Source organism: Aspergillus glaucus, assembly GCF_001890805.1.
Source record: "Aspergillus glaucus CBS 516.65 unplaced genomic scaffold ASPGLscaffold_5, whole genome shotgun sequence".
Classification (NCBI taxonomy): domain Eukaryota; kingdom Fungi; phylum Ascomycota; class Eurotiomycetes; order Eurotiales; family Aspergillaceae; genus Aspergillus; species Aspergillus glaucus.
The window spans coordinates 1,374,405-1,399,958 of NW_019170457.1; the positions used below are offsets into that span (position 1 = coordinate 1,374,405).

At 52.4% G+C, this 25,554-nt stretch overlaps 10 protein-coding genes across 10 annotated transcripts; 4 read left to right on the plus strand and 6 right to left on the minus strand.

Moving 5' to 3' along the window:
- Positions 1-3,870: 3,870 nt before the first annotated feature.
- On the minus strand, positions 3,871-4,095 carry ASPGLDRAFT_44742 (uncharacterized protein; the record flags this gene model as incomplete). Its single annotated transcript, XM_022546080.1, has 1 exon — positions 3,871-4,095. A coding segment is annotated over one exon (225 nt), but the record flags the coding sequence as incomplete, so codon positions are not given.
- A 738-nt stretch (positions 4,096-4,833) lies between these two features.
- ASPGLDRAFT_1279870 (uncharacterized protein) lies at positions 4,834-5,958 on the plus strand. Its single transcript, XM_022540758.1, has 3 exons — positions 4,834-5,293; positions 5,332-5,427; positions 5,483-5,958. Exons 1-3 carry the CDS (start codon positions 5,127-5,129, stop codon positions 5,787-5,789), a joined length of 570 nt encoding a protein of 189 aa, XP_022403542.1. The 5' UTR covers positions 4,834-5,126; the 3' UTR covers positions 5,790-5,958.
- A 417-nt stretch (positions 5,959-6,375) lies between these two features.
- On the minus strand, positions 6,376-6,625 carry ASPGLDRAFT_44743 (uncharacterized protein; the record flags this gene model as incomplete). Its single annotated transcript, XM_022546081.1, has 1 exon — positions 6,376-6,625. A coding segment is annotated over exon 1 (162 nt), but the record flags the coding sequence as incomplete, so codon positions are not given.
- A 2,038-nt stretch (positions 6,626-8,663) lies between these two features.
- ASPGLDRAFT_121805 (deoxyribodipyrimidine photo-lyase PHR1) lies at positions 8,664-10,465 on the plus strand (the record flags this gene model as incomplete). Its single annotated transcript, XM_022540267.1, has 2 exons — positions 8,664-9,859; positions 9,922-10,465. 2 exons carry the CDS (start codon positions 8,664-8,666, stop codon positions 10,463-10,465), a joined length of 1,740 nt encoding a protein of 579 aa, XP_022403544.1.
- Positions 10,466-11,058: 593 nt separating this feature from the next.
- Positions 11,059-13,599, plus strand: ASPGLDRAFT_121967 (Zn(II)2Cys6 transcription factor; the record flags this gene model as incomplete). Its single annotated transcript, XM_022540279.1, has 2 exons — positions 11,059-12,263; positions 12,321-13,599. The coding sequence occupies 2 exons, from the start codon at positions 11,059-11,061 to the stop codon at positions 13,597-13,599; spliced, it is 2,484 nt and encodes an 827-aa protein (XP_022403545.1).
- A 354-nt stretch (positions 13,600-13,953) lies between these two features.
- On the minus strand, positions 13,954-15,935 carry ASPGLDRAFT_121929 (Zn(II)2Cys6 transcription factor domain-containing protein; the record flags this gene model as incomplete). The annotated part of the gene is made up of 5 exons (XM_022540277.1): positions 13,954-14,682; positions 14,736-14,870; positions 14,924-15,279; positions 15,357-15,702; positions 15,798-15,935. 5 exons carry the CDS (start codon positions 15,933-15,935, stop codon positions 13,954-13,956), a joined length of 1,704 nt encoding a protein of 567 aa, XP_022403546.1.
- Positions 15,936-17,684: 1,749 nt separating this feature from the next.
- ASPGLDRAFT_73031 (polysaccharide lyase family 1 protein) lies at positions 17,685-19,210 on the minus strand (the record flags this gene model as incomplete). Its single annotated transcript, XM_022549649.1, has 3 exons — positions 17,685-18,396; positions 18,453-18,537; positions 18,592-19,210. 3 exons carry the CDS (start codon positions 19,208-19,210, stop codon positions 17,733-17,735), a joined length of 1,368 nt encoding a protein of 455 aa, XP_022403547.1. The 3' UTR covers positions 17,685-17,732.
- Positions 19,211-20,905: 1,695 nt separating this feature from the next.
- On the minus strand, positions 20,906-22,455 carry zrfA (high-affinity Zn(2+) transporter ZRT1). Its single transcript, XM_022546082.1, has one exon. The coding sequence runs from the start codon at positions 22,082-22,084 to the stop codon at positions 21,026-21,028; it is 1,059 nt and encodes a 352-aa protein (XP_022403548.1). The 5' UTR covers positions 22,085-22,455; the 3' UTR covers positions 20,906-21,025.
- Positions 22,456-22,745: 290 nt separating this feature from the next.
- Positions 22,746-24,088, plus strand: ASPGLDRAFT_44753 (uncharacterized protein). The gene has a single exon (XM_022546083.1). It carries the CDS (start codon positions 22,885-22,887, stop codon positions 23,839-23,841), a length of 957 nt encoding a protein of 318 aa, XP_022403549.1. The 5' UTR covers positions 22,746-22,884; the 3' UTR covers positions 23,842-24,088.
- Positions 24,089-24,133: 45 nt separating this feature from the next.
- ASPGLDRAFT_23998 (YoaK family protein) lies at positions 24,134-24,889 on the minus strand (the record flags this gene model as incomplete). Its single annotated transcript, XM_022543355.1, has 1 exon — positions 24,134-24,889. One exon carries the CDS (start codon positions 24,887-24,889, stop codon positions 24,134-24,136), a length of 756 nt encoding a protein of 251 aa, XP_022403550.1.
- Between the last annotated feature and the right edge of the window lie 665 nt (positions 24,890-25,554).

Below are 25,554 nucleotides of genomic sequence, written 5' to 3' on the forward strand. Positions count from 1 at the left end.
GTCTGCCAGAGGTGGTGGTGAAGATTGAAATCCCCTGCAATCAAACAGGATCTGGGGGGCAGAGGTTGACTTTGTAGGTGCCTCAGCCCCTCCCCAGCATCTACAGATCCAGGGGGTGCATTATACAGGTTTAGTAGGGTCACATGTTGGTCTCCTGAGCTCACCTGGACTGCTGTCAAGTCCCGGTTGGGTTGGGGGCCATGTGTTATGAGCTCTGCTTTGAGTTGTGGGTGTTTGCAGATATATATGAGGGTGCGTGGCCTGTGTGTCCAGTCTTCTGTTGGTGTAAAAAGCTGGAAAGCTGGGCTATGCTTGGAGAGGCGGCGTGTGCGGATATTGGAGATCCATGGCTCTTGAACGAGAATGGCATGGTAATCTTGTTCAAAGGCTATTTGGAGGGCTGCTTCATGAGGGGATGGGCTCCGGGCCACATTGACCTGGAGAATCCGCAGTTGTGGGATAGATTTGTCGTATCTCATTGGGTAGGTGCAGGATTGGGGGCCCTTTCTGGGTCTGTGTTGTTGGGTGTGGAATCAGGGATTGCTTGGTTGGCCTGGGTGTTGTCTGTTGCTCTTTGACCTAGTTCTGTCCGTCAGATGGCTGCAACTTGTGTCTTGGGGACCCGGATGATGGCCCCCTGCTTGAGACTGGGCCGGACTGGACAGCTTGCATGGTCTGCTGGGATGGGACTGAAGCAGTTGGCGCATTGGTGGGTGCTGCCATGTGACTGGGGATCATGATTCTCCTCAGTGTGGTCTTTAGCGCCGCAGAGCCGGCATTTGGGCTGTCAGGTGCAAGTTCTTGGGTTGTGGAAATCCCAGCAGCGTGGGCATTGCTGGATTTTGGGGTTTATGAATTTGCATCTGATATGGAGGTTCTTGCTGAAAAAGTGAATCCAGGATGGAATTTCAGAAGCAGCATTCTCTGGCACTGCAAGGATTATTGTTGATGTATCTTTCATGGTGTGTTCCTGGTTCTTTCTGGACCAGTGGAGTTTTAGTGGAGAGAATCCAGTCTGCAGTTTGAATTCCTCTTTTGCAGCTTGTTCAGACACATTGACTATAGAGCCATCATACCCAGTATATTGTTTGATAGCTCCTGGGATCACGAAGATGGCCCATTTCTGTTCTGACTCAGCATTGGAGCCCTGGATTGTTTGCTGTATCTCCTCCTTTTTGTCAAGCAGGATCTGTCCGCTTTGGGTGTCTTTAGGCCCAATGGCAAGCCCTGTGGGGACATGTTGGATCTCCTTTATGGTGTTGGTGGCCATTGGGCCCAGGTTGTTGCGTAGCTTTTGTAGTACTGCGTACGGGCTGGCCTGCTGGGCAGGGTGATCAGTTGGGATTCGGAGGAAGAGACGGAGGGGCCTTTCTGGCTTTGAGGGTGTGGTATAGGATTTCTTTGTAGTCTTGCTGTCTGTTTTGGGTACAGTGGCGGCTGCGTACGTTTGGGGGGGGCTAGCTGGGGCCGGGTTGGCTGTGGGGCCTTGATCATGTATCTTGGCCGTTGATTGGGTGAAAAAACTCTGCATGAATGTATGCAGAGCTTTGCCAAAGGAGAGGGCTCTAGGCTGTTCTTTTTGCTTCATGGAGGAGATTTTCTTGTCCAATAGGGTTAGAATCCCTAGTATATCTTCATCTTCTTCCTTCTCTTTCATAGCCCGGGCTTGCAGGATAGTGCTAACATGTCCTGTCAGCTCATGGTCCAGCTGCCCATCCGGGTTCTGGGGCTCCGGGAGAGCTGATGGTGGTTGGTCTATTGGTTCCATGTCCATGTCCATATCCGGTAGCAGCGAGGTTGGCGTAGTTGCATCCAGATCCTCTGGAGGGTTCTCTTCTAAGGCTGCCTTCTGTTTATCTGGCTTATCTGGCTTCAGTCGTTTGCGAATTCCCGCCGGTTTGGCGATGCCATTGATCAGGATGTTGTCCCGTTGTTGGGTCGTGCCTGGAGTGCGGTCTCTGGCCGAATAGCGAGTGACAGGCGCCATGATAAAAAGTAACGGTTCTTTGCCTGATTGGTGTGGAATACAGTAGTGCCACGATCAGTAGTGTGTGTGTGTGGTGGTAGTAGTAGTAGTAGTAGTAATATTTAACGTCGGTGTGGGACACGCGTTAGTCACGTGCCCGCGGAGATCCCGGAACGGAATATACGACGGGCAGAGCGGAACTGCCTATCTAGTAGCTAAGCTAATTCTATCATACACATTGGCGACACTCCCACGCGGGAGCTCACATGGACATTGGGCCGCAGGAGCGGAAATACATGGTTGATGGGAGGTGGGAAGGAGGAGGAGGAGGAGGAGGAGGGAGAGGACGTGTGGGAAAGGGATTTTTGTTTAGTGTGCGGGGCAGATTTTGAGGTAGAAGTGAGAATTCTGAACCCATTCATGAAAGTCCTTTATCCCTGGCTTGGATCGCAGGATCTCGTCAACCTGTCTCTGCCCCCATGGGTGGGGGTATGCCTTGCGGCCATTTCGGCAGTAATAAAAATGGTGGGGGGACTTTGGGCCTCTACAAGAGCATTCCAACTTTGCGTCTTCATGCCCAAATCGCTCATGATATTGGGCAAAGTCTCCATGGCCTGACCGGGCAGCGAGGAGTCGGCCGAGGGTGGCTCTGGGAAGGGATAATTCATGGGGTCGTTTATCCAGGTCGATGGAGAGGTCGCGGTATTGTTGAGGCGCGTTCTCAGCCCAGTATGATTGAAATCGCTGCCAGAATTCCTCCTTCAACATCCGGTGAGCCCAGGCGTATCTTGCAGGGGGAGGGTTGGTCTGTGGGGTGGCCCTAGTTCCTTTCTTTGCTTGCTCGTCGGCCTGCTCGTTCCCTGGGATACCGGCGTGTCCGGGGATCCAGTGGACATGTACCCGCCCAGGTGGGATAGCCTCGCACCTGAGTGCCCGGTTGGGCCAGGCATTTGTGATTTCTTGGAAGGCCAGGATGGTGCTCTGGCTGGAGCCTCTGGGTGAGCCCACTAGCTGTCGTGCTACCTCTTGGTTGTCTAGGAGGATGTATAAATTCTGCGTGTATGGGGCTTGGGCACTATCAAGGGCGGCCTTAAGCCCTTCATATGCAGCGGTGGCCTCTGCATCAAAAACTTCGTGCTTGGGGAGACAGAGATGGCCACGGGCAGATTCTTCCTTCCAGGCACCCCAGTGTCCATACCATCCAGCACCAGCTACCATATCTGAATTACTCAAGCGGCTGCCGTCGGTGAAGAGGAACATGGAGAGTGGAGGGCATGTACCAGTCCACTGTTGAAAGATTTCACCTGCCCTGTCTCGGGTAGAGCAGATGTTTTGAGTTGTTCTGGGGTTGTCAGCCTGCCAGGGGGAATAGATCAGAGGGTCAGTCTGTTCTATTCGCTCTAGTCCTGTCAGATGGTTGTGGATGAGTTGTGTGTTTGAGGGGAAGGCTCGTGTACGGAAAAATCGCCTGTGAACTGGATGGTGGTTGTCCAGTCTTGAGACCTGCAGTCTAGCAGAAGCGCGCTTCTGGTCAAGGATGATCTCCATCGGGGGAATGGCGGTTTCTCGATGGAGAGCTGGAATGGGGGTGGTCCGGTATACTGGGAGAGTACCTCGGAGAGCATCTCTGAGTACCCGGTCAAGGTGAGAGAGGGAGGAATCAACTCGATTTGATACAGAGCCCTGGTTCCTGGGCCTGGGCCTGTTTCGACCAGGCCACCAGGCCTCAGCTCCATAGCAAAGGACTGAGATGACACAGGTGATTGTAGCCTGCCGCAGTAGGTGTGCCCTAGTCCCTCTGACTGTGTTGGTTAGTGATCTGATACCAGCAGCTGTCTGTCTGGCCTTTGCAGCTAGGGTCCTGCAGTGTTTGCGAAAACTCAACCTCCGGTCAAACCAGATGCCTAGCCAGCGCGTTGCACCGCCAGGAGGGGGAGGTGTGACTGTGTGTGAGCCTTGAGTGGAGCGAATAGAGCATGTGGGGTTGGAATGGTTGGTTCCACGTGTGAAGTGCTGCAGTTCTGTTTTGTTGAAGTCAAAGGTGAGGCCTTCTCTAGCTCCCCATTGCCTGAGCTCCTCTGTGCAGTGCTGGAGTGCTGTACAGTTTTCCTCCAAGGAGGGGGAAGCCACTAGCTGGCATATGTCGTCAGCGTATCCAAATCGGCCACGTCGGGTGCGGAGAGAGCTTTGTTTGAAGATGGGCTCAATGAATAGCATGAAGAGGATTGGAGAGATTGGGGAGCCTTGTGGGAGACCCGCTGGAACCTGGAAAGTCTGACTCATGTGGTTCCCTAGGCGGAGGCTGGCTGTTCGACCTTGGGTGAAACTAGCTACCCATCGGATCACATTAGTAGGCCAACCCTGCTCCCGGAGCCGTCTGATCAGTCGTCCTCGCAGGACAGCATCAAAAGCGCCTTGTACATCCAATGTGAGCATGGAGGCCTTTAGACCTCGTGCCCATGCTTCCTCAACATCATGGATCAGAGCTGCAGCTAGGTCCGTTGCAGAACGCAGTGGGAGAGCTCCAAATTGCTGGGGGTGGAGGACTTTGTGCTTAATAGCAATCCATGCCATTCTGCGGGCTATTAGGTGCTCGAGTCCTTTTCCCAGGACTGAAAGGAGAGCGATGAGCCTGTAGGCCCGGGGGGAGCTACGGTCCCTCTTCCCTGGCTTCGGAATAGCGACAAGCGAAGCATCTCGGAATGGGGTAGGATGCCATCCCTGCTCCAGGCAGCTTCGGTACAGGAGTGAAGTGGCAGGTCCCAGGGAGGGCCATGCCTTTCTGAGGATAGAGGTGGTCACGCCATCTCTTCCTGGAGTGCTGTTCTTGGGTTTGGCAACTGCAGTGTAGATCTCTTTCTCTGTGATGGCAGGGAAGGGCAGTTTGGGATCATTGATAGGCTCCAAGTTGACCTCCACATCCTCTGAGCATGAAGCCTTTTGCAAAAGTGCCCGGACCAAGTAATTTGCTTTGTTGTCTGTGGAGGAATGAAGTCAGTCTCCCTCTTTTAGAGGGGAGATAGGTAGAGTTCCTTCAGTTCTGTTCCACTTTACTGCATTGAAAACATCCTTGGGTTCTTCAAATTCATCAACTTTTGCATGCCAGAAGTGGTGTTTGCTGTGCCAGACAACGCAGCGAAGGGCTTGTTTAGCATCCCCAATGTCCTCTGATGTGGATGTTGGGTCTTGTGTGACCCTGCGGAGTGTCTTGACTACTCTGGAACAATCCTGGTTCCACCATTTGTGGCCACAGGGCCGGGGATATGCTCGCTTGGTTGAGGCCTCCAGAGAGGTGGAGATCGCCTGGGTGATGCTAAGTGCGAGCTCGTCTAGTTGGGAGGGAGAAGGGTGAGGGGGAAGAGTAGAGGCTATTCCATCCACATGCCTTTTCTCCCCTTGTATTGTCTCCTGGAACAAATTGTCATTGAGGGTAGACCAGCGGAGAGGCGGAGTATCCCAGGGTAGGTTATTCATGCCCCATTGGATGGTTGTGAGGATGGGTTCATGGTCTGCAAGAGGTGGGAGGTCTGCAGTGACTTCTGAGGATATCCCAAGGTTGAGCAGAGCGCTATTGGCCCAAGATAGGTCAATCATGTTTTGTCCTCGAGTTGGTGAGTCTGGTGGGAGTGTCAGGGAGAGATCTTGGGAATCTGTCCAAGATAGGAAGGGTTCAGCTCTGGGAGAGGGTCGAGCAGAGGACTGCCATATAGGATGCTGGAGATTGAAGTCTCCGGCTATTAGGCAGGGGTGGGACGGGGCTGTCCCTGTCATGAGGGAGTCCAGGCCTTGGCCTTCATTGACTGCCCCTCGGGGGGCATTATAGACATTAACCAGGAGTGCAGCTCTCTGGGGAGTGGTGATTCAGACAGCCAGAACATCTCTGGAAGTTGGTCCAAAAGGGACTAGTTCTGCTTTTAGGTGTGGGTGTTTAGATATATAAGTGAGGACTCGGGGCCTATCTGTCCAGTCTTCGATCGGGGCGAATTGGTGGAAGGATGGGTGGTGTTTAGATAGTCGGCGTGAGCGGTCTGTGAATATCCAGGGCTCCTGGATCAACACTGCATGGCAGTTATTTTCAAAAGCTATTTGAAGCGCAGTTTCATGCGCTTCCCAATTTCGGCCAACATTGAGTTGGAGGATCTGTAGGTGAGATAGTCTATCTAACATGATAGGGGCTGTTCTCTTGTAGGTGAGGGGCCTGGGGTTCCAGGGGGCTTATTTGTATCAGTCTGGTGTTGTAGCATGTGTTGGCGTGCACCTGCTTTCCTGACTGCCATGTATTGTGACTTGGAGAGCCGCTGGATGGTTCCCTGTTGTACAGTAGGTCGGGTGGGGCAGTTGGCGTGGTCTGCTGGGAAAGGTCCACAGCAATTGGTACAGCATGGGCCTGAGCTCTCATCATCCTCAGGGGAGGGGTGGGACTCTTCCATGTGGTCCCTCTTGCTGCAGATTCGACACCTGGGTGTTTGAGTGCAGGCCTGTGGGTTGTGGTAGTCCCAGCATTGTGTGCACTGCTCTATGCGGGCTCGGAAGGGTTTGTGTTTGACTTGTACATTCTTGCCGAAAAGGTTGATCCATTTAGGGACTGCTCTGGCTTGGTCTTCGGGGACAGCCATGATGAGGGTGCTAGATAGTGGGTTTTTGTTTGAAAAGTAGAACTTCAAGGGGCAAAGGCCTGTCTGAAGCTTGAACTCTTCCAGAGCCATCTGCTCAGTTATGGGCACTTGGGACCCATCATAACTGGTATATTGCTGGGGCGCGTTTGGTAGGGCGTAGATGGCCCATTTCTGTTCAACTTCCGCTGTAGCTCCCTGTATAAGGCATTCCAGGAGCTCCTTGCATTCTGTGAGGAGCTGGAGGCCCAGTCCATCCTTAGGCCAGATTGCCAAGCCCGAGGGCACTTGTTGGATCTCTTTAACAGCTGCAGAACAGGTCTCGTCCAGGTGTTTCCTCAGTATATCCATTGTGGCGTACGGGCTGGCCCGGCGGGCTGCGTGGTCTTTCGGTAGACGGAGGAAGATGCGGGGGGTTTTCTCAGGCTGTGGCTGCGGTTTCTTGATTGGCTTCAGGTTTGCTTTGGGACTGCTGGGGGAAGCTCTTGTTGTCTCTGCATAGGTACTATTCTTGGGAGGGTGGGGTTGTTGTTCTCTTTCTTCAGCAGGGCGTCCATCTGCCAGGCTCTTGCTGAAGTTGAGAACCAGCGTCCTGATGTCTCTGCCTAGGGAGGCCGCTCCTTCCAAACTCTTCTCTTCCCAAATGGCAATCTTCTGGCTGATCCCTGAGACAAGTTCAAGGACTTTGTCACCTGTGGACTTGATCTGTGCTGTGCGCGACGTCACTGCAGCAGTGATATGGTTGTGGAGTTCGAGGCTCAGTTGGCACTGGGGGGGGTCATGGGTGGGGGATGCCGGGGGGTTGTCCTGCGCCGGCGGTGGGCCCGTGTATTGGTTCTCAGGGGCTAGGCTAGGAGAGTGTTGAGCCTGCTGTGGTGTCTCTGGTCCTATCTGTACTGGTGGTTGATGGGGGATGGCGGGGTCGAGGGGAGGCACGGTCGGGGTCTCAAGGGCCTCTGAGGCCTCGCACATGATGGCGTCCGCCACACCATTGGGCAGGTTGGGTCCTTTTTCTTTTCGCAGTTTAGTAGAGCGCAGGCGATAATGCGCCTGGGTAGCGGGGGCAATTCTTTTCTTGATGCCCGTGGTGCTCATTGTGGTGTAGTTGGTGGTGGTGAAGTGGTGGTGAAGTTGAGGCTGTTCAGGTCACGGCTGGTCACGGGATTTCTTTCTCAACCTCGATGATCCCCAACATCACCAACTTCTCTCATTCAACCATGTCAACGTCACGACTCTGACATTTCGGGTGCACGCGGGGTGAATCCATGGTTCTCCCTGCCCCGATTGAACCGTCCATCGACCCGGCAGTTACATCCCAGGCCTCCGGTACTCTGTACGAAGCTCTTTCATCCCCAATGGCCTAACTACTACTGCAATCGTTGACGTTAACAATTCAGATCTGCAATTCGCCAAGGCCATTGAACAACACGAATCGGCCGGAGTAACAGGGGCACAATGGTCTAAACTAGCGAACCAAATTCCGGGTTCCGGGTCCCACTGGCTCGGGGAAGAGCTTCCGGTAGTTCGATCGCCGCCAGGGACTGTGATACGCCTGCTCTCTACGGCGAATCGAACAGCACATATGGTACGGAGTACTACTCTATGTACAAAAGAACATTTGCGACTCTAACTCCTTCTGCCCGATGAGTTTCCGAATCTCCAACGATACCACGGATTGCTTGAAAAGGCACCCAGGTTCGTGTCTTGAGTCAAGGTCTCGCTCACGAAGCGGGGACCGGTGCGAAAGCAAAAGCGCAGATCCGGTAGACCGGGGATAACGACGGTATTGGCATCTCCCCAAACAGTACCCATTGAAAGCGCATGGAATCAATGAACATGCTTGTAGCTGTTCTACAGTAGTCTTTGGCGACGGGATGGAGATAAATAACGATGCTGGACTGGCTCTGACGTCAGAGAAGAATCTGCATTCCGATCTTTCGATCTGATCGAGTGTCTTCCCGCCTGTATTCGCGAGTATTTAGAAGGGATGTTTGCCATGAGATGGTTCCTGTACGGACATCGATCTCTATTCACCTACACGCACTCAGCTCCGCGACTCATCTATCAGTATCGCAAATTCCATCATGCCCGCGAAAAAGCGCACCACATCGAGCCCCTCCGGAAGTACTGCCAACAAACGAGGCAGGCTCGATCTATCGGATCCCCATCCTAATGCCCAACAAGCCGAAGAGTTTGGCATTGTTCTGCGGGAGTTCTACCCTCCGGAAATGAGCAACGAGCGTTGTGCAGCCTACAACAATGGCACCCTGGAGCGCCCGATTGAGACTTTGCAGAAAGCGTATGAAGAAACGGCAGACACAAGGCAGTCAATACAACTGAAAAATGCTGTAGTGCATTGGTTCAAGACAGACCTGCGACTTCACGATAATCGGGCTTTGTATATGGCGTATGAGACAGCGCGGGATAACAAGATCCCGCTCATCTGCTTGTATATACTCTCACCGGAGGATTTGACGGCTCATCTTACCAGTCCCGCCCGTGTCGACTTGACTCTCCGGACATTGGCGCAGTTGAAGCGGGACCTAGGGGAACTCGATATTCCTTTGTATATGGAGACGCAGGACAAGCGTAAAGATATTCCCAGTCGTATTCTTGATCTATGCCAGCGCTGGGGAGTGAACAACTTGTTTACCAACATAGAGTACGAAGTTGATGAACTACGGCGAGATGCAAAGCTGGTGCGACTCTGTGCGGACAATGGTATCAAGTTCGAATCGGCCCACGACACTTGTGTTGTCACCCCAGGTGCCCTTCACAGCCAACAGGGCACACAGTACGCTGTATATACTCCGTGGTATCGCACATGGGTTGCTTTTTTGCAAGAGAATCCAGAATACCTCGAGGTTGTGGAGGAGCCGGGTTCCAATCCCGACGACGCCCGAAGGCACTTTGGAGATTTATTCGGCAGTCAGGTACCTGCGGCACCGAGCAATAAACGTTTGTCTGATGAAGAGAAGGCGCATCTGGAACAACTATACCCGGCGGGCGAGCACGAAGCTCTCCGCCGGCTCGAGGAGTTTCTGGAGGAGAAGGGAAAGTCGTACGACGACATGCGGAACATACCAGCCGCAAAGAGCACCTCCATTCTCAGTCCATACTTTGCATCTGGCTCGCTGAGTGCCAGAACGGCAGTGTCTATGGCAAAGAAGGCCAACCGAAATCGACTGAATTCCAACGAGTCTGGGTATGCTTCGTGGATTAGCGAGGTTGCATGGCGGGACTTTTATCGGCACGTACTTGTCCAGTGGCCTTTCATATGGTAATACTCTCCATCGCCCTCTTTGTTTTCTTTGCTTGAATATACAAGCTGACGTGTCCTAGCATGAACAAATGCTTCAAACCCGAATTCACCAACCTCGAGTGGGAGTATGACAGAGACCAGTTCAACGCCTGGTGTGAGGGCAAGATAGGATACCCTATTGTCGATGCTGCGATGCGACAGTTGAAACAGGATGCTTGGATGCACAATCGCACACGCATGGTCGTATCTTCCTTCTTATCGAAAGACCTCTTAATCGATTGGCGCCGCGGAGAGCGATATTTTATGGAACATTTGATCGATGGGGACTTCGCATCAAACCACGGAGGATGGGGTTTTGGGTCTAGCACAGGCGTCGATCCTCAACCGTATTTCCGTATCTTCAACCCTTCCCGCCAGAGTGAAAGGTTCGACGCGGACGGCGAGTATATCCGGCACTGGGTACCGGAACTGCGTGATATCAAGGGATCAGCAATTCATGAACCGTACGAACGAGGCGCAGGGGCTGTTGCAGAGAAAAATGGATATCCCAAGCCGATTGTGAAGCATTCGGAGAGCCGAGATCGAGCGTTGGATCGGTACAAGAGAGCGTCACAGAGCAAGTGACCAAAGCTTTGGGTACATAGAGCGCGGCGTTTCTATTCCAGCGTAACTAACTATAACCAACAATCTGCATAAGCCAATTCTTAGCCGACTATTGAGTTCCGTAGGACTGCTTCCCTTACCCCCCCCCCCCCCCGGCGTCCCCCATGACCTTCCCCGAAGGCATCGCATGAACCTCAGCTCCCCTGGCAGTCCCCAGGCATGGACATCGCCTGGTGCAAACTCTATGCCGGCCGTTCAATGCGGAGATTTCTCTTTTTGGTGACTTCCCCGCGCCCCCGGACTATCTGTCTCACTTTCACCAGCGGCATCACCGTGAACCGTTTGGTCTTTTTGTCCTGTTGGCTTGCGATATTTATTCCCCTCAATTCTGCATTGCATGCTCATGCCTTATACTCGGAGGAATAGCCTTAACTGGTGTTGCAGGTTGGTGTGTCCAGTTTGCCCCGGAATCTACCCCGACAATTTTTTTTCCCGCATTGCCCGCTAACCGATCTGCTTTTTGCACAGTGATACGTTCGGGACTCTTCCCTCCTGAACATATGGCGATATAATCCGTTGAAATTCCCCGAGCATCCTGCCAATGTCGACTTGAAATGGATCCAGCCCAGTCGGGGGATCAGCAGCAGAACACGGCCTCAGGAATAACCGATGACCCTTCCAATGGCAGCGGCTCCGGTAAGAAACGATGGAGACGCAATCGGATAGCCTGCGACTCCTGTCATACTCGTCGCGTGCGATGCGACCGAGCTTTTCCGTGTTCGCGCTGCCTGCGCAATGAGATTCGATGCGAATTCACTCGAGAACTTCGGAAGCGGGGGCGGATCGCGCGATCGAAACAGACGGGAGTGAATGTTGCCAATGGCGCATCGGATAGGCGTGCTGTTGAGCGTAGCATGGCAGCAGTGTCACCGCCGAGGGAGAGAAATGCGTCCCCAGCGGGCAGCGCTCGCCAGCGATCACCCACGGCGAACGACGTGACTGTGGCGTCCGGTCCCAGCGTCGATGCACAACGTGGACTGGGACCGGAGGCGAATGCTACGGAGGACTGGCTGTCGTCGACCCATCTGTCTTCAGATTCCTATGGATTTCTGAACGGCACGGGCTGGAGGGATGGCTCTCTGCCACGGGTGTTGGACTTCTGGAACGGAGTCGACTTTGCTAGTCACAGTGCCCGGACTCCTCCGGCTTCGAAGCTAGCACACATCGCGCAGACGCCCGGGTCGTGTTCGACCTCGACTTCACTCAAATACCCTGTGTTGCAGCCATTGATGCCATTTCTAGAAGGGACCGTATCCCGACGACTGGTCTTTGATCTCTTGGAGCTCTATTTTACCAGTGCCTTTTCTACCCATATGCACCCCGTGTGCCATCATATTCACTGCTATGTCCTACGAAAAGCGTCATTCCTTACAAGCGATGCTCCCCGTTCGACCAGCCCGGCGCTGCTGGCTAGTATGCTCTGGGTAGCAGCTCTGGACGACCGCGCCTTTGCTTTATCCATTTCCCCGCCACAGCGCAAAAAGATCTGTCAGTTCTTATGCGCGCTGACGATTCGACTGCTGCGACCTTTGATCCATGCTTCCTTTCGGGAACAGGATAGCGCCACGCCTCGCGATGTGTCATTTGCCGCCGTCGGTCCAGAGTGCCCGCCTTTAGCTAGCATGCACCACCCTCCTCCGGGGACTGGAGATGACCGGGGCCTGGTAGGTCCGGCTGGCTCTCTAGACGACGTCATTACGTATATCCACGTTGCCTCGATTATCTCCTCCAGTGAGCAAAAGGCGGCTAGTATGAGATGGTTAGTTCCCATACAATGCCTAGTTAGCTGGCGATACATTTAGCTGACAGTATCCAGGTGGCATGCAGCATTTACCTTGGCTCGCGAGTTGAAATTGAACCAAGAGATTGAGGTGGTATCAGATGTGGACAGTCATCCAGAAGGATCGAGTCCACCCTTGGACGACTTCTTGCCCGGCTGGGGCGGTATCGATACAGGAAACTGGAACGACACATTCAATCCAGCGCGTCCTAGTTTGAACTGTGTTTGCGATCGCGGCCGTGACTGGCACAGTACCCTCACCGAAGAGCATCGCGAGGAGCGTCGTCGGACGTGGTGGCTGCTGTACATAATGGACCGCCATTTGGCACTTTGCTATAACCGACCGCTGGCTTTGCTTGATGCTGAGAGCGAAGATCTCCTGCTCCCTTTGGATGAAGGCACATGGCAGGCGGGCAACGTTCATAGCAATAGCCCGAAGTCAGACGGTCCCCAATGTCCACTTTCTGGCGAAAAGAACCGGCGACGTCTGTTTCCCAACTTTATTTGCCATGATCACTCGATTTTCGGCTTCTTTCTTCCCCTCATGACTATCACAGGCGAGTTGATCGACCTGAACCAGGCGCGAAACCATCCCATGCTCGGCCTGCGAGTACAGGGGAAGGAAGCATGGGATATCCATATCAGCGAAGTCCTGCGACAACTCGAAATATACAAAGCTAGCCTCACGACCTTCGCTGCTGCGGTGGCTACCGACCCAGAAGTACCTGTATCAGCGGCCTTTCCGCCAGACCCCAAGACGGACCGACCGCCAGTTATGGACCCATCGCTCTCTCAGGCATACTCGTGGCATACGCAGACTGTTATCGCTTACGCGTCTTATCTGGTGCATGTCCTTCATATACTTCTAGTTGGGAAGTGGGATCCTGTCTCGCTCATCGAAGACAAGGATTTCTGGACATCGTCTCCTGCATTCGCATCCACAATCTCCCACGCCCTCGACGCAGCCGACTCCGCAGACCAGATCCTACGATTTGATCCTGATGTTAGTTTCATGCCGTACTTCTTCGGCATCCAGCTTCTCCAAGGCAGTTTCCTGCTCTTGTTAATCGTGGAACGCTTGCAAAAGGAAGCCGGCGAGGGAATCCTGAACGCTTGTGAGGTGATGATCCGGGCCACAGAGTCTTGCGTCGTAACCCTCAACACCGAATACCAGAGGAATTTCCGGCAAGTAATGCGGAGCGCGGTGGCGCAGGCTCGCGGGCGTCCTGTTGATCATAGTGAGATTCGTCGTCGACGGAAAGCAGTATTGGCTCTGTATCGGTGGACGCGGAAGGGGACTGGGTTGGCTCTATAGGTTGAACAGGATTGAATCCCACAATAATCGTAGCAGGGGGTCTGCTTTTCTGTCTGAACTTGGCCTCTTTGTATTGCGGATACATTAATGAGGTTTACTTTTGTAAAAATGACATTTTGCTGGTTGATGTATATATATCCGGAACGAGCAAACCCTAATACATATTATGCCACTGCTTCCATAAGAACATCCAATATGCAAATTATCTGAGAACACGTTAAAACTCCAAGTATGCACCTCATGACTTCGTGTGGCGGGACGAACTAATAAAACAAAAGAAAGAAGCCTCCCCTCTGCTTAGTTCAAGCAGAAGGAAAAGCATGGAAGCGGATGTTTAATTTCGTGTCTGACATTTCAATCATTAGCCTGCGAGGAGGTGCCTTGTTTCGAAAAGACCGGAAACTGGAATCTTCTACCTATAAAGAGGAAAAGGTCCTTGACGAATTGCTTTTCGATTGTGCCTTCAGCGAAGCTTTCGTAGGCGGTTTGGAGGACAAAGATCATGCGAGAGACGAGAACGCCCGGGATGTTTTGGACGTAATATTTCATGCTGCGGCAGATGTTGCAGGCCGATTCGTAGCGGTCCTGCATGGTCAGTACGCTTGGTAGACCGCCGTCTGTGGATGAGATCATGAGGCGCATGGCCCAAAAGAAGTTCATCGACGTGGCGAGAAGAAGGTCCGGATAGACTAGGTCCCGCGGAGTGAAGGTCTCGAGGCTGCTTGGATCACGACATTTGAACACAGGGAAGTCCGCTACGGCAATTGGCTCAAGTGCTTCCCACGGACCCCCGTCGGGATATGTTCGGACATGTGTGGTTTCCCATAACTGTAGTCGGCCTTCGATCTCGGTAGCCTTGTCCCAGATAGTGGTTTGCAATGAGATTAGCTCGGTTGATGCAGTGGCGTTCTTCAACATGGACGTAAAGGTATCCACTTCCGAGAGATATTCAGGGATATCCACAGCGATGTCTAGCGCTCGATGTAAGATGTCCTTCGGAGCACTGTCACCCAGCCAGGGGACAGTCAGCCACTCCCGCGAAGCCAGAAAGGTCGGTTTTCGTAGAGCTATGGCGGCTGTGACCTGGAATCTTCCAGTCAGAATCGACCCCAGTATGTCTCGCAAGAAAAACATACCCAGTAGAGTCGGAGATCGACGAAAAGCGACCGCTCAAGTCCATATCTATGCCGGTAAGGTGTTCGTGACCGCAAGAGCTGGAGACCTCCCATCTGATGTTTCAGAATGGAGTCCTTGGAACTTTGTTTGAAAGCCTTTCAATCAAATAAGCCAGTGAGTCCAGAAGCGCCATGAGGGCCAAACTGACCTCAATGATCGTCGACAGAAGCACTACGGTTAGAGCGTCGGTTGCCTGGCTTTTCTCGGGATGATAGAGCGCGCTCTGAAGTTGTCCCAACACCCTGATATACCGAGCATGTCCGACCATCTCCAGGGACCGATTTTGCTGACGACTCCCGGCGAACGTCAAAGAGGCTGCCTCGAATGCGTTGCAGAGCATGGGAGAAAAGACTCGCATTTCGGCCGCCTGGCGTAGCCGGATTGTACCACCGAAGTTGGATGCATTTGCGGGACTGAATTCTCCGATCAATCGTTCAATAAACAATTCCATCAGTGCACGGGCCAGTGTCGGATTTGATAGATTTTTCTTCTCTTTCTGCAAATCTGCATCTGGGTCAATAGATGCGCATTAGTGCTACATAATTGAACAAAAAACACACCGATTTTTGGCGATATTGCACCGCTGCTCGTTAGCCTGACCGGGCTAGACGGCAAAGAATGGCCTTGCGAATCTGTCTGCGTGCCAGAATGAACAAGCGCTTTCCGTTCGCCGGGTTTACCGGAGCTTTCAGCATCAAACGAGTCTACATTATGAGGCGACGGCGTGTCCTCCTGCTTAACGGGGGGGAAGTTCGCTTGCCTCCGGGTCTCCTCGAGTTCGTGCTTCAGCGTTTCGCAGGATTGCAAAAGATTCTCAATGACAGTAGACTGCTCAATAAAATAGCGGTCCTGCTTGCTGTTGCCATATTCACACTCGGATGGCGTTCCCCGCAGACAGCAGGCGCCACATGGCTTGACTCTATCGCACTGTTCGCCATGAAGCTTATCAGCGACTCTGGCGGGGGACACAGGCCTGTCTGAAACCGCACGATGCGACGGGCATAAATAGTAGGAATAGTTACCTTGACTTTGCGTTTATGGCATTGCAAACAGGAATATGTGGGTCGAATTTTCTTTCGTGCATTTTTTCTCCCGGGTTCAGCGGCGCCAAATTGATCCTCGTCCTCTTTCTCCTGACTCGATCCAGCACCATCTGCCATGATCAACGCTGCTTGAAGCTTGATGGAATGATCGCAGAAATAGAAGAAGGATCACTCAAACGGTGAATGTCATTTTGCAGCATTGCTGTGGCCAGATGCACCGAGGATTAGGAAGCCTGAAATGTGACAACTCTGCGCAGAAACGGCGGGCCGGGGCTGCAATTAAGCAATAGTGACAGTTAGTCGGTCGCCAAATATGGAGAGGGATCGGTAATATTCACTTTGGTAAACGGTCTAATCCACCTAGTTCCAATCAGCGACGCACAGGTGTGGATTACCAAAAAAAAAAAAAAAAAATTAGTCCGTGGCGTCGAAAAGCGCAAACCGCGGGAGCACAGATGGAGCAGTTTCTCTCGCGGTGCAATAATATCCAGAATCTTGAGTCGAAACCTTGGCCTTGCCTCCCAATTCGTGCTCGTACAGAGTACTACGATTTCGGAAGGGCTCCCCGGCCGGACGGAAGTATAACCTTGTGCTCCTGCACTGCATAAAAAACTGCAAAAAGCCTCGGGGCTCCTTATTCCCTGCGTGGCGAAGTTGTGCGTTAGGTTTCAGTCTGTCGATCGGAACCGAATCCCGCTATCAATGTCGTTTGTTTATTATTTTCCCTTCTTTCGTTCTTCTTTCACTTTCTTCGCTATTCCTTTGTTATTCCCGGAGATTGGGATAGTCAAAGATACCGTTAATGGCCATGTGCTTCGGGCATGAATGATCATCGGCCACTGACAGCAGGAGGCTCGGGCCGGGGCGTTGGTCGTTTAACAAAAGTCCGTTCGACAAGACCAGACACGACACCGTCCGTGGAGTGCAGAGTATTCTGTAGAGTATCGTATCTTCGAAATAGTAACCGTCTCCAGTAATGTGGGGGGGTTGGCGTGCTGATTTCCTGTCTGGTCTAGCGAATGCAATTCAGCTTCTTCGTTCTTTAGACTACCGAGCACTGTCAACCGCAAAGGTTTGCTCGTATTATCACTTTCCAAGCTGAGAGCCGCCCCCCTCTTTCCAGGCTACTTGGAGATATCTTCCCGCTATCCCCGCCTGGAACCTTGGCTCGCATCCAGTACAGATTCCTTGCGGCGTATCGGGTATGAAAGAGAGGAGGCGTATGTGAATGACACATGACTGCCAGCTTTCGGACATCGACCAGCGTGTCATCTGATGCGAAAGACGACACTGTTAGCAAGGACTCATATGCCCAGCACGTGAAGGATTAATACTCGTAGTGTCTAATTTTATATCCTGCAGTATCGATGTCGAGACACATGCAATGTGCTTTTGACCATCACACTTATTAGTCACCTTGCAGCGAACAATAATCAAATTAAAAGTAACAATGCGACAAGGTGTGATGTGTTGAGAGATGCGAGATTGCTGGCGATTGCGCTGAAGAAGGGAAGATGTTTGTTTGTTCGCGGGAAGAAGTCAGACAAGGCTAAGTCACGGGACAGCCCAAAAAGGTAGGGGAGTGACTTGCCCTTAAGAGCTCAAAGAAGACACACCACTTAAGATACTGCGTATTCATAGACGTTTACATACTTGCCAACGGCTCACTCAGACGGCTTTATGGCTGGAAGATTGACTACTAAGCAAAAAAACATTAAGATAGAACAAAGGAAAGCAGACACGGAAGTGCGGCAGAACGCGGTTCATTAATGGGCAAATTTAATACAATACAAAGAAGTATGGCAGGTACATTTCAGCAGCTACCATGAAAGAAACAAGGGAGGGCCTATGGGAATTTGCATAGATGCCGAGGATATCAGTCGTAGCTGATCCATCTTCAACGGCCATACCACTCTAGAAAGCCTGGCCACCAAAGCCAGCAGGAGCCGGAAGGGTGGGCTTAGGAGTAGCCACGGTCTTCCAGGTAAAGGAGGGCAGGGAGGGCGCGGACGAAGCACCGGGGCCGGCTTGAGAGTAGGCAGGGACGAAAGGAACGCCAAATCTCTTGACCATACTAGCCGAAGCGGACGGGGTAGCGCTCGAGGAGGCACCAACAGTACTAGAAGCGCCTGCAGAACCGCCCTGCTTGCCAACACCGGCGTTGGCGACAACGTACGAAGCCACCTTGCTAACATCCATGACGTCCGCCTTGCCTTCATCGGAGGGCCAGTCGGAGAGAACGGACTGGTCGCTGGTGGTGAGGTTGCCCGAGCTGACGAGAGAGTTGGCGACGCAGTTACGGCCCAGAGCCGACTTGCAGGCAGACTGGTCGGAGCTGGTGACAGCAAAGACCTTGCCGGAGTCCGGCTCGGAAGGAGTGTCGACCTGGGCAAAGACATTACCCTCGATCAGGACATTGGAGTTCTTGCCAACATCAAAGGCGTGGCCGGTGTTGTTGTACCAGTAGTTGTTGTAGGCGTGCCAGTGGTTGGCGAACTCGACCTTGGGAGAACGGCCGGAGGTGTGGTGGATGTAGTTGTTGGCGAAGGTCACCTTGTCGTTCTTTCCATAGCCGAGACTATAGAGAACCACCGTTAGCGGCGAGTGCATATCGCACAGAGATGAAATACTTACACGCTCCAGTAGTGGTGGCCATCGCAAGAGGCAGACCAGCTGGTACGGCCGTCGAATTCGCTGTTAGAGATGGTGACACTGCCGCCTGTGGAAATTGGTTAGTCTGTACCGGGCATGGCGGGTATGGAACGGTACTTACTAGAGTCGTATCCAGAGACGAACATCTGGCGACCGACCAGAGAGACCTTGACATGGTCGACCCAGATCTTGTCGGTGCCATCCAGGGTGATAGCATCACCACCCCAGATGTATTGCGGGTTGAGCTCCGTGATGTGGATGTTCTGGATGATGATATTCTCGACACCGCTGGTCAGACGCAGACCCTTGCCGCGAAGGACACCAGCGCTACCAACACCGACGATGGACTTGTCCGAAGCAACCGTCAAGCCCTCGAGACCGGCTTTGTCGTAGGTGCAAGTGGTCGATGGGTAGTCACCGCACCAGTCGGAACCGCTAGTCTTGATGGCATTCTGGCCGGAGCTGCCACAGCTGTTGGAGTCTGGGATGCAGCAGTCGCAATCCTTGCAAGTGTCTTGACCGAGGAAGTTGAACTCCTTGTCAATAAGGATCACACGGGGAGTGTCGTCGCCCAACCAGCTCTTCAATTCGGCAATGTCACTGGGGGCCGCAGGGCTCGCATCACCACCACCGGTGGTACCACTGGCAAAACCAAATGCGGTGCCCTGGACGCCTTCAGCAGCATTGGCGTAGGCGCTCAAAAGAGCCGTCGCGGCAAGAAGAGAACGGAAAAAGGCCATTTCGAAGAATTCTCAGAATCTTCACACGACCAGACAACGAAAGCGAAAGACGAAAAAAATGAAACAAGGAATGACTGAACCAGCAGTTCTCAACGAAAGAAAGTACAGATTGAAAGACAATCGAAACGAAGCTGAATGGGTTCTAACTACCCGGACTGTCACCACTTCTTTATACTTAGCTACATCTTGGACTCAGTTTGTAGTGATATCAATCTGGAACAGATGACGGCCGTGATATTTCCCCCTGCACCCACTTCGCATGAGAGACGCCTGTGCCCCAGCAGGGTCAGCTCATCCCGCCGGGACCAATCCCTGAACTATGGGCACCATCCGGTTAGAGATTGATCACGGCTGCCCGGCTGAAACAGAGGCCGTTGTTCTTGGCAGAGGTAGCCAGGAACCAGGCATGTCTTTGTCATCTGTCTGTCACCTAACTATCATGGAATATTTGGCTTGTTGGCTCTGTCATTACGGTGCCATTGTAGCCCGTCGGTGATGGTGCCATTCAGTCCTCCGAGAAATGCATGCCCATCATCTGCCAAGGCGTCAACGTCTGCAAGTATGCTGATAATTCTGGAGAATAAGGGAAGCGGAGTCGACCTTGGCAGATCGACAGGGCCACTTTCCGAGTCTTTGCTTCCGATGGGCCGTTGTGCTCTACTACTCTGAGTATGGCTTCGGAGATTATCCACAACAGGGTGTATCAAAGCCTTCTTCAAGATGGAGAAACGGCAAGTGATCAACACGACGGAGAAGAAGTTGTTCCGTGCTTCCACGCGTCCTGGGGTCCACTTGTTTTGGCTCAAGATGGCTATTCTTGTCTTCTCCTGTCTCGGTGCGGCAACAGGCAAGCTTGAAAAGAGGGCAGTGACAGTGTCAGGCCCTGTATCTGGAACTGGTGAACCTGTCAATCATCTGTTTCTTGCATCTTGATTCAATCCAGAAGGGTTAACCACTGACTCGAAGAATATACGTTAAATCTCGCCCGAAACAAGGAATCGTCTACGACCCGATGTTTCGCCGTTTATTCATTCTCAATTCGTACAACGCAGGGCAGGGTCCTTTTGAGGGGCGCTTTAACTAGAAGGGCAATCAAAGTACTATTCCCATGCCGACTATGCTCGTATCTTGGTCCTTGAGTTGTCCGGCCACTTTTCAACTTTGGGGAATCTCACCAGTGGCCGCTCCCCACGTACAAGGTTGCTCCCGAGTTGCCCCCGACTGACTTCCGTGGTTATAGCACGTCCATATGGGGACACCAGGATGTATGCAACTGTCATGACAAATTTGGAAATTGCATATTCGCGTCCAAAGACAACGCGACAGCTTCCTTGTCAATCCTCGCATCATTGAACCTCCATGCATGTCAATATCGTATTCAGCGTCTCGTTCGACTTCCCGAACGTACAGGGTGTCATTCGATGATACTCGAACCTCGGGCGCATTCCGTAAGAGCGCAGCAGCCAGGCTCAAAAGAGTACGAAAAGCCAGACATTGTTAATCTACTGCCGCAGCAATAGACGGCATTTGTGTTGATCCTAATGTGATATAATATACTACCGTCCTCTACATGATGTTGCATTCGGACATTCCGGCATGGGATGAAACAAGACGGTTTGGCAATGTACTTTGAGCTGGAATGCTTCGCATTACACGTCTGCCCAGCTGTAGGACTCAAACATGTGTGTGAGAGACTTTATGGGAATATGACTATAGTGACAACTTGCTCGTCAGTCTAAACTGACGTACAGCACATTCAACAGAAGCAAAGACGGTCTGCAGAGAAGTCCTTCGACCTGCTTTTCAGAAACACTTTTACGCCCACTTCCCAATCAATGCCATGATACCCGCGCCCAATAACATACAAAACACCATGTACAACAATTGAGACCGACGCTTCGTCCGGCACGGATCGAACAAGAAGTCCCTCGCCAACAGCTCTACCAGTGCGCTGTAGATCAAAATCCCAGCCGATACCGCGTTCAAAACACCCTGGACGATCAAGGCAACCTTGGAATCGGGATTGTATGTCGTCCTCACGCCCAGCCCGATGGCAATGGAAATAGGCGTGGTGAGTCCGTATGCCAGGCATAACACCCAAGGAAGCCATTTGTGTCGACCAAATGGAATAGCAGACATCCGCGCACCGATTCCCAGTCCTTCGAACGATTGATGGAAAACCAGAACAGGGTAGAGTGTAGCGAATTCCTCGCCTGTGACGCCTAGGTTCAGGCCGATAATGACAGAGTGGAAGATGATGCCAAACTCCAGGATCAGGAAGGCGGCAATCTGTTGCCGGAATGATCGTTCTGCGTTCGAGCTATCGTCAGAGAAAAGTTCGTTGCTTTTGCTCCTCGTTGGTGTCGGTCTTTCGTCAGAGGCACCGGCGTGAGCATGGGGGTTGGAAGTGAGGATTGCATCCGTGGCCGACTCGTCTCGTTCAACGCCGTATTTGTGCTCAACATATACCTCTGCAGCCAGATCCATCAGGAAGATAATCATGACCGACGTCAGAACAATGGCAGCACACCAGGAATAATCACCCCAGTGACCGGAACTGCCGACGCAGGTATTCGGACCAATGCTGCTGTATGCGGGATCCAGCAAATGGATGAACGCTGTCGCCACAATAACTCCAGTACCGAAATACCGGGCGAAGAGGTAGACGCTGTGCGGGATTTTCCATCCTGGGTTTCGTTTGGCGACAACCGGGAAAAAGGTGAAGGCAGTGGAAACGAAGAGAATCACAAAAATGGAGGAGATGCGCGCTCCGAGGTGGCCATTGTAGTCATTTTCAGAGAGGGCCAAATAGCAGAGGACATCCTCCTTGCTGGCCGTGCTAAGGTCCACGTTGGAAGCGTTGAAGGAAGACATGGGGATGAGAGAATGAGGGATTGATATGTTGTAGCCGTGTGATGGCCATGGTCGTGGGTTTCAGCATTATACCCGTTGTGCGAGAGGACCTTGAAAGCTCATGAAAGGACGATGGACACTTGGATTATATTTCAACCTCGCAGACTGGATTCAGAGTGGACCAAGCGTATTCCGGTCGTGATCAAAGCGTGGATGCCTACAATCCATGCGAAGCTTAACTAGCGGTGCTTAGCGGTGCTTAGTGGTGCTTAGTTAGCGGATACTGGCGAGGCATTTCAGCGGGGGCCGGGAAACCGGCAGATGCTTCGCTGAGTCTGATTGAGCAGATTCAATAACTAGACATGGAGCCTGTGGATAGCCGCAGTGTGCCCCACGAGCAGAAGAGATTTCATCCGAATGGAGGACTCGGAGTGCGTACTCTGTATACCTCGCAGATATCGGAGATGATAGCAGCAGTTCGTAGGGCTGAACCGAACCATATTTGCAATACAGCTGGTATTACCAGATCCTGTAAATTCTGCTGCCTCCAAACGGTAATTTGGTATGTTGGCTGCAATGACCAATGGCCAATGCATTGGCTACTGCAAAGAATTATTACAGCGCTACCCCGTATGGTTTTGCGTCACGCCCTTCCTCCGCCACTTCATCAGTGTCACCTCCTCTTTCCCTTCCACGCCCTCTTTTCTCTCACGCTACTCTACTCATCTGTCATGGACTGTGATGCCCATGTCTACCATTCATCACACATTCTGTTCTATCGGTTTTCGATCTTCATCGTTTGATCGTCTTGTGCATCCGCCATGACTTCTCCTCCCAAGGAATACGGACTCTATGAACCGTTCGATCTTCTATCCACCGTCCATCAAACCTACAGCGATTCCAAGATCATCGTGGTGGCCTGTCTGGCATCCTGGCTTCTCTGTCGTCTGAACCTTCGCTTTATCTGGATTATATTCATTCTCGCCTGCTGTCGGACCCAATATGATGTTTCTATCCGCCGTGTGGAACGTGTGATCCGAGATGAAGTGCGCCGATATCATTCGCGGAAGACGCTTCAGCGAGGCGAAAGTGTCGAATGGGTGAATATCATTGTGAACAGGCTGTGGCATCTCTACGAGCGACGGATCTGTGATGAGCTTGTGCGATACGTCAACAGCGAACTGGCCCGGAAGGGAGCCATCGAAGGCAATCCGCAACGGGTGGTGGTACACACACTGGAGGTCATCGAGAAACCGCTACGCATCAACAAAGTCAGAGTCATTCCCAAGCCGGAGTCGCCCAATTTCATTCTGGAAGCAGAGTTCTCCGTCAACATCCAGCACCCGAATGCGCACCAGCATTTGCACTTTCTTGATGACCCTCTGCTTGATATGAGCATCGTCCACGAACACCCCGACCGGAAACACCACGACATGGCGGTGCAAGTCAAGCAGTTCACCGGTTCGGGAACGGTACAGTTCGAATTCGATTTCGAGTCCTCCCGACCGCACCTTCTCCAGCCACATTTTGAAATCCAAGACAAGCCGCATATGGACTGCACGATCAAGACGATCAGTCACCACCATTTCCCTTTTCACTTTGCGCACCACGTCGACTGGCGAAAGGTGGTTGAACGGCAGATTCGCGAGGGAATACACCGAGTCTTCCACCAGCCACTGCCTCTGCCGTTCCATATGCTGGGCGAGGGACTGGTGCTCAAAATCATGACCGGCATGTGGTATTGGCATCGGTACCGAGACGGAGAAGGCTGGCTGTAATGTAACGTGGGTTGCCACGCCATTTTCGAGTGCAAAAAGATCAGCAAAAGGGGCCAATCAGGGGCTGTTCCTAAACATAGTTTGCCTCGTAGGGCTGATTCCACAAGGGTTGCCATTGGCTGGAAACGGTGTTGCCTAGATCGGGCTGTGGTGCTGTTTTGTAAATAACATTTGAAAATTACACTAAATATAATAATGTGAAATACCATTAGACTATGCAGCCAAAAAAAAAAAAAAAAAAAAAAAATGGAATATCGCATAGTGTGCATAGTGCATAGTGCATTGTGAGGGATCACTCATCAACCCCTGGCCATACCATCCACGCGCCCCCAATTCCCCCCTTCAAAGCCACCGCTGTCCACAATGCCCCCGACAATCCTGTAGGACTCTTCGCCCATAGACCCCCTAGCATGGTACCCAAGCCCAAGCACAGAATAGCCGCAGCACGCCGTCGCTGCTCGATATTGAGCCCAATCGGATTCGAGAAGAGGTCGCAGTACACGCTCGTCAACACCACGCTGGTCAGTCCCCGGCATTCCAGAATCCGACTCGTCACCGCCTGACCACTGCTTTGGAAGGCCAACAGACATAACGGAACCAGAACGCGCCACTCTTCCGCGCTATGATGGTGGTGACGATGCAGTGTAACAATCACCGCGGCAATGCCAACCAGTAGCGCCTGGAAAAGGAATGACGCGCAGAGAGCCCAGCGTCGCCGCGCAGATGGTCCGCAGAATTGATAAAACGCCCCGAAGAAATACGACCCCACGCAGAAACTGGCAATTGAGAGCCCGGATTTCACCCATCGACGGTCGGGGTCTGCTTGTGCTAGTCCAAGACCGAGATAGACCGTGTTTCCGGTTTGCATGCTCACAAACGAGCCCCAGATGAAGAAGGCAGAGCTGTCGAGGAGTCCGGTAATGACATAGCAGAGAAGAAGGACAAGATCGCCCCGACGAGGTGACACTTCCTGTTTGAGATAGGCGAGGAGGCGTGGCGTAGGTTTGGGCTGTGCGCGAGGTAGTAGGGGCTCGTCTTCGCGTGGCATTGTTGTTGCAATTCGAAAAAAAAGATTGACTTTGGTGACTCGGGAAGTCATTTACACGGATGATGTAATCATTTTGCATTAACTAACTAACGTGGTCGGTAAGCGAGCGACGCATGTAAGCGAGCGACGCACCTGACCACACCACCTAAATTGGAATCGATTTTATTAACCACCAACGCCATTAAATTCATCCAGCTATCTACTAGGACATTGGTTAATCTTATGCCCTACATTCCCACATAGACTACACGTTGGTGGCCGGCGCGCTGGCCGCTGGCTAGGCGAAATAGCCGGCGCAGCCGCTGCCATCTGAGTGACTATCTCAACTTCAGAAGGCTGGTTTAGGCCCCGAATCACCTGCTGAGCGTCTTCCATTGATAGACTGCCCTGGTGAGTGATCTGTCTCTTAGATCTAGCTCGCTTTTGCTTCTTTTTCTCATTCGCCGCGCGTAGATCCTTGTTTTCCTGCGCTAGTATTGCACCGGCCTGCATAGCTAGCTGGGAACCCTTGATCAGCTTGTTTAGTGCCCTGCCTGGGGGGCTATTGCTGTTTCGGTTGTATAGAGCTTTGATGGAAGATGCTTGTTGATGTAATTGGCGCTGGTTTTGTGGTGTTTTTAAGCTAGAATTGCTGGTTTGACTGCCTGCCTGGCTACCTGGGGGGG

Coding starts and splice junctions, on each gene's coding strand:
- ASPGLDRAFT_44753 (XM_022546083.1), top strand. CDS start 22,885: ATGACTTCTCCTCCCAAGGAATACGGACTCTATGAACCGTTCGATCTT.
- zrfA (XM_022546082.1), bottom strand. CDS start 22,084: ATGTCTTCCTTCAACGCTTCCAACGTGGACCTTAGCACGGCCAGCAAG.
- ASPGLDRAFT_1279870 (XM_022540758.1), top strand. CDS start 5,127: ATGTCCTCTGATGTGGATGTTGGGTCTTGTGTGACCCTGCGGAGTGTC. Junction 5,294..5,331: donor GTGATGCTAAGTGCGAGCTC/GTCTAGTTGGGA, acceptor GGGGAAGAGTAG/AGGCTATTCCATCCACATGC. Junction 5,428..5,482: donor GAGAGGCGGAGTATCCCAGG/GTAGGTTATTCA, acceptor ATGGTCTGCAAG/AGGTGGGAGGTCTGCAGTGA.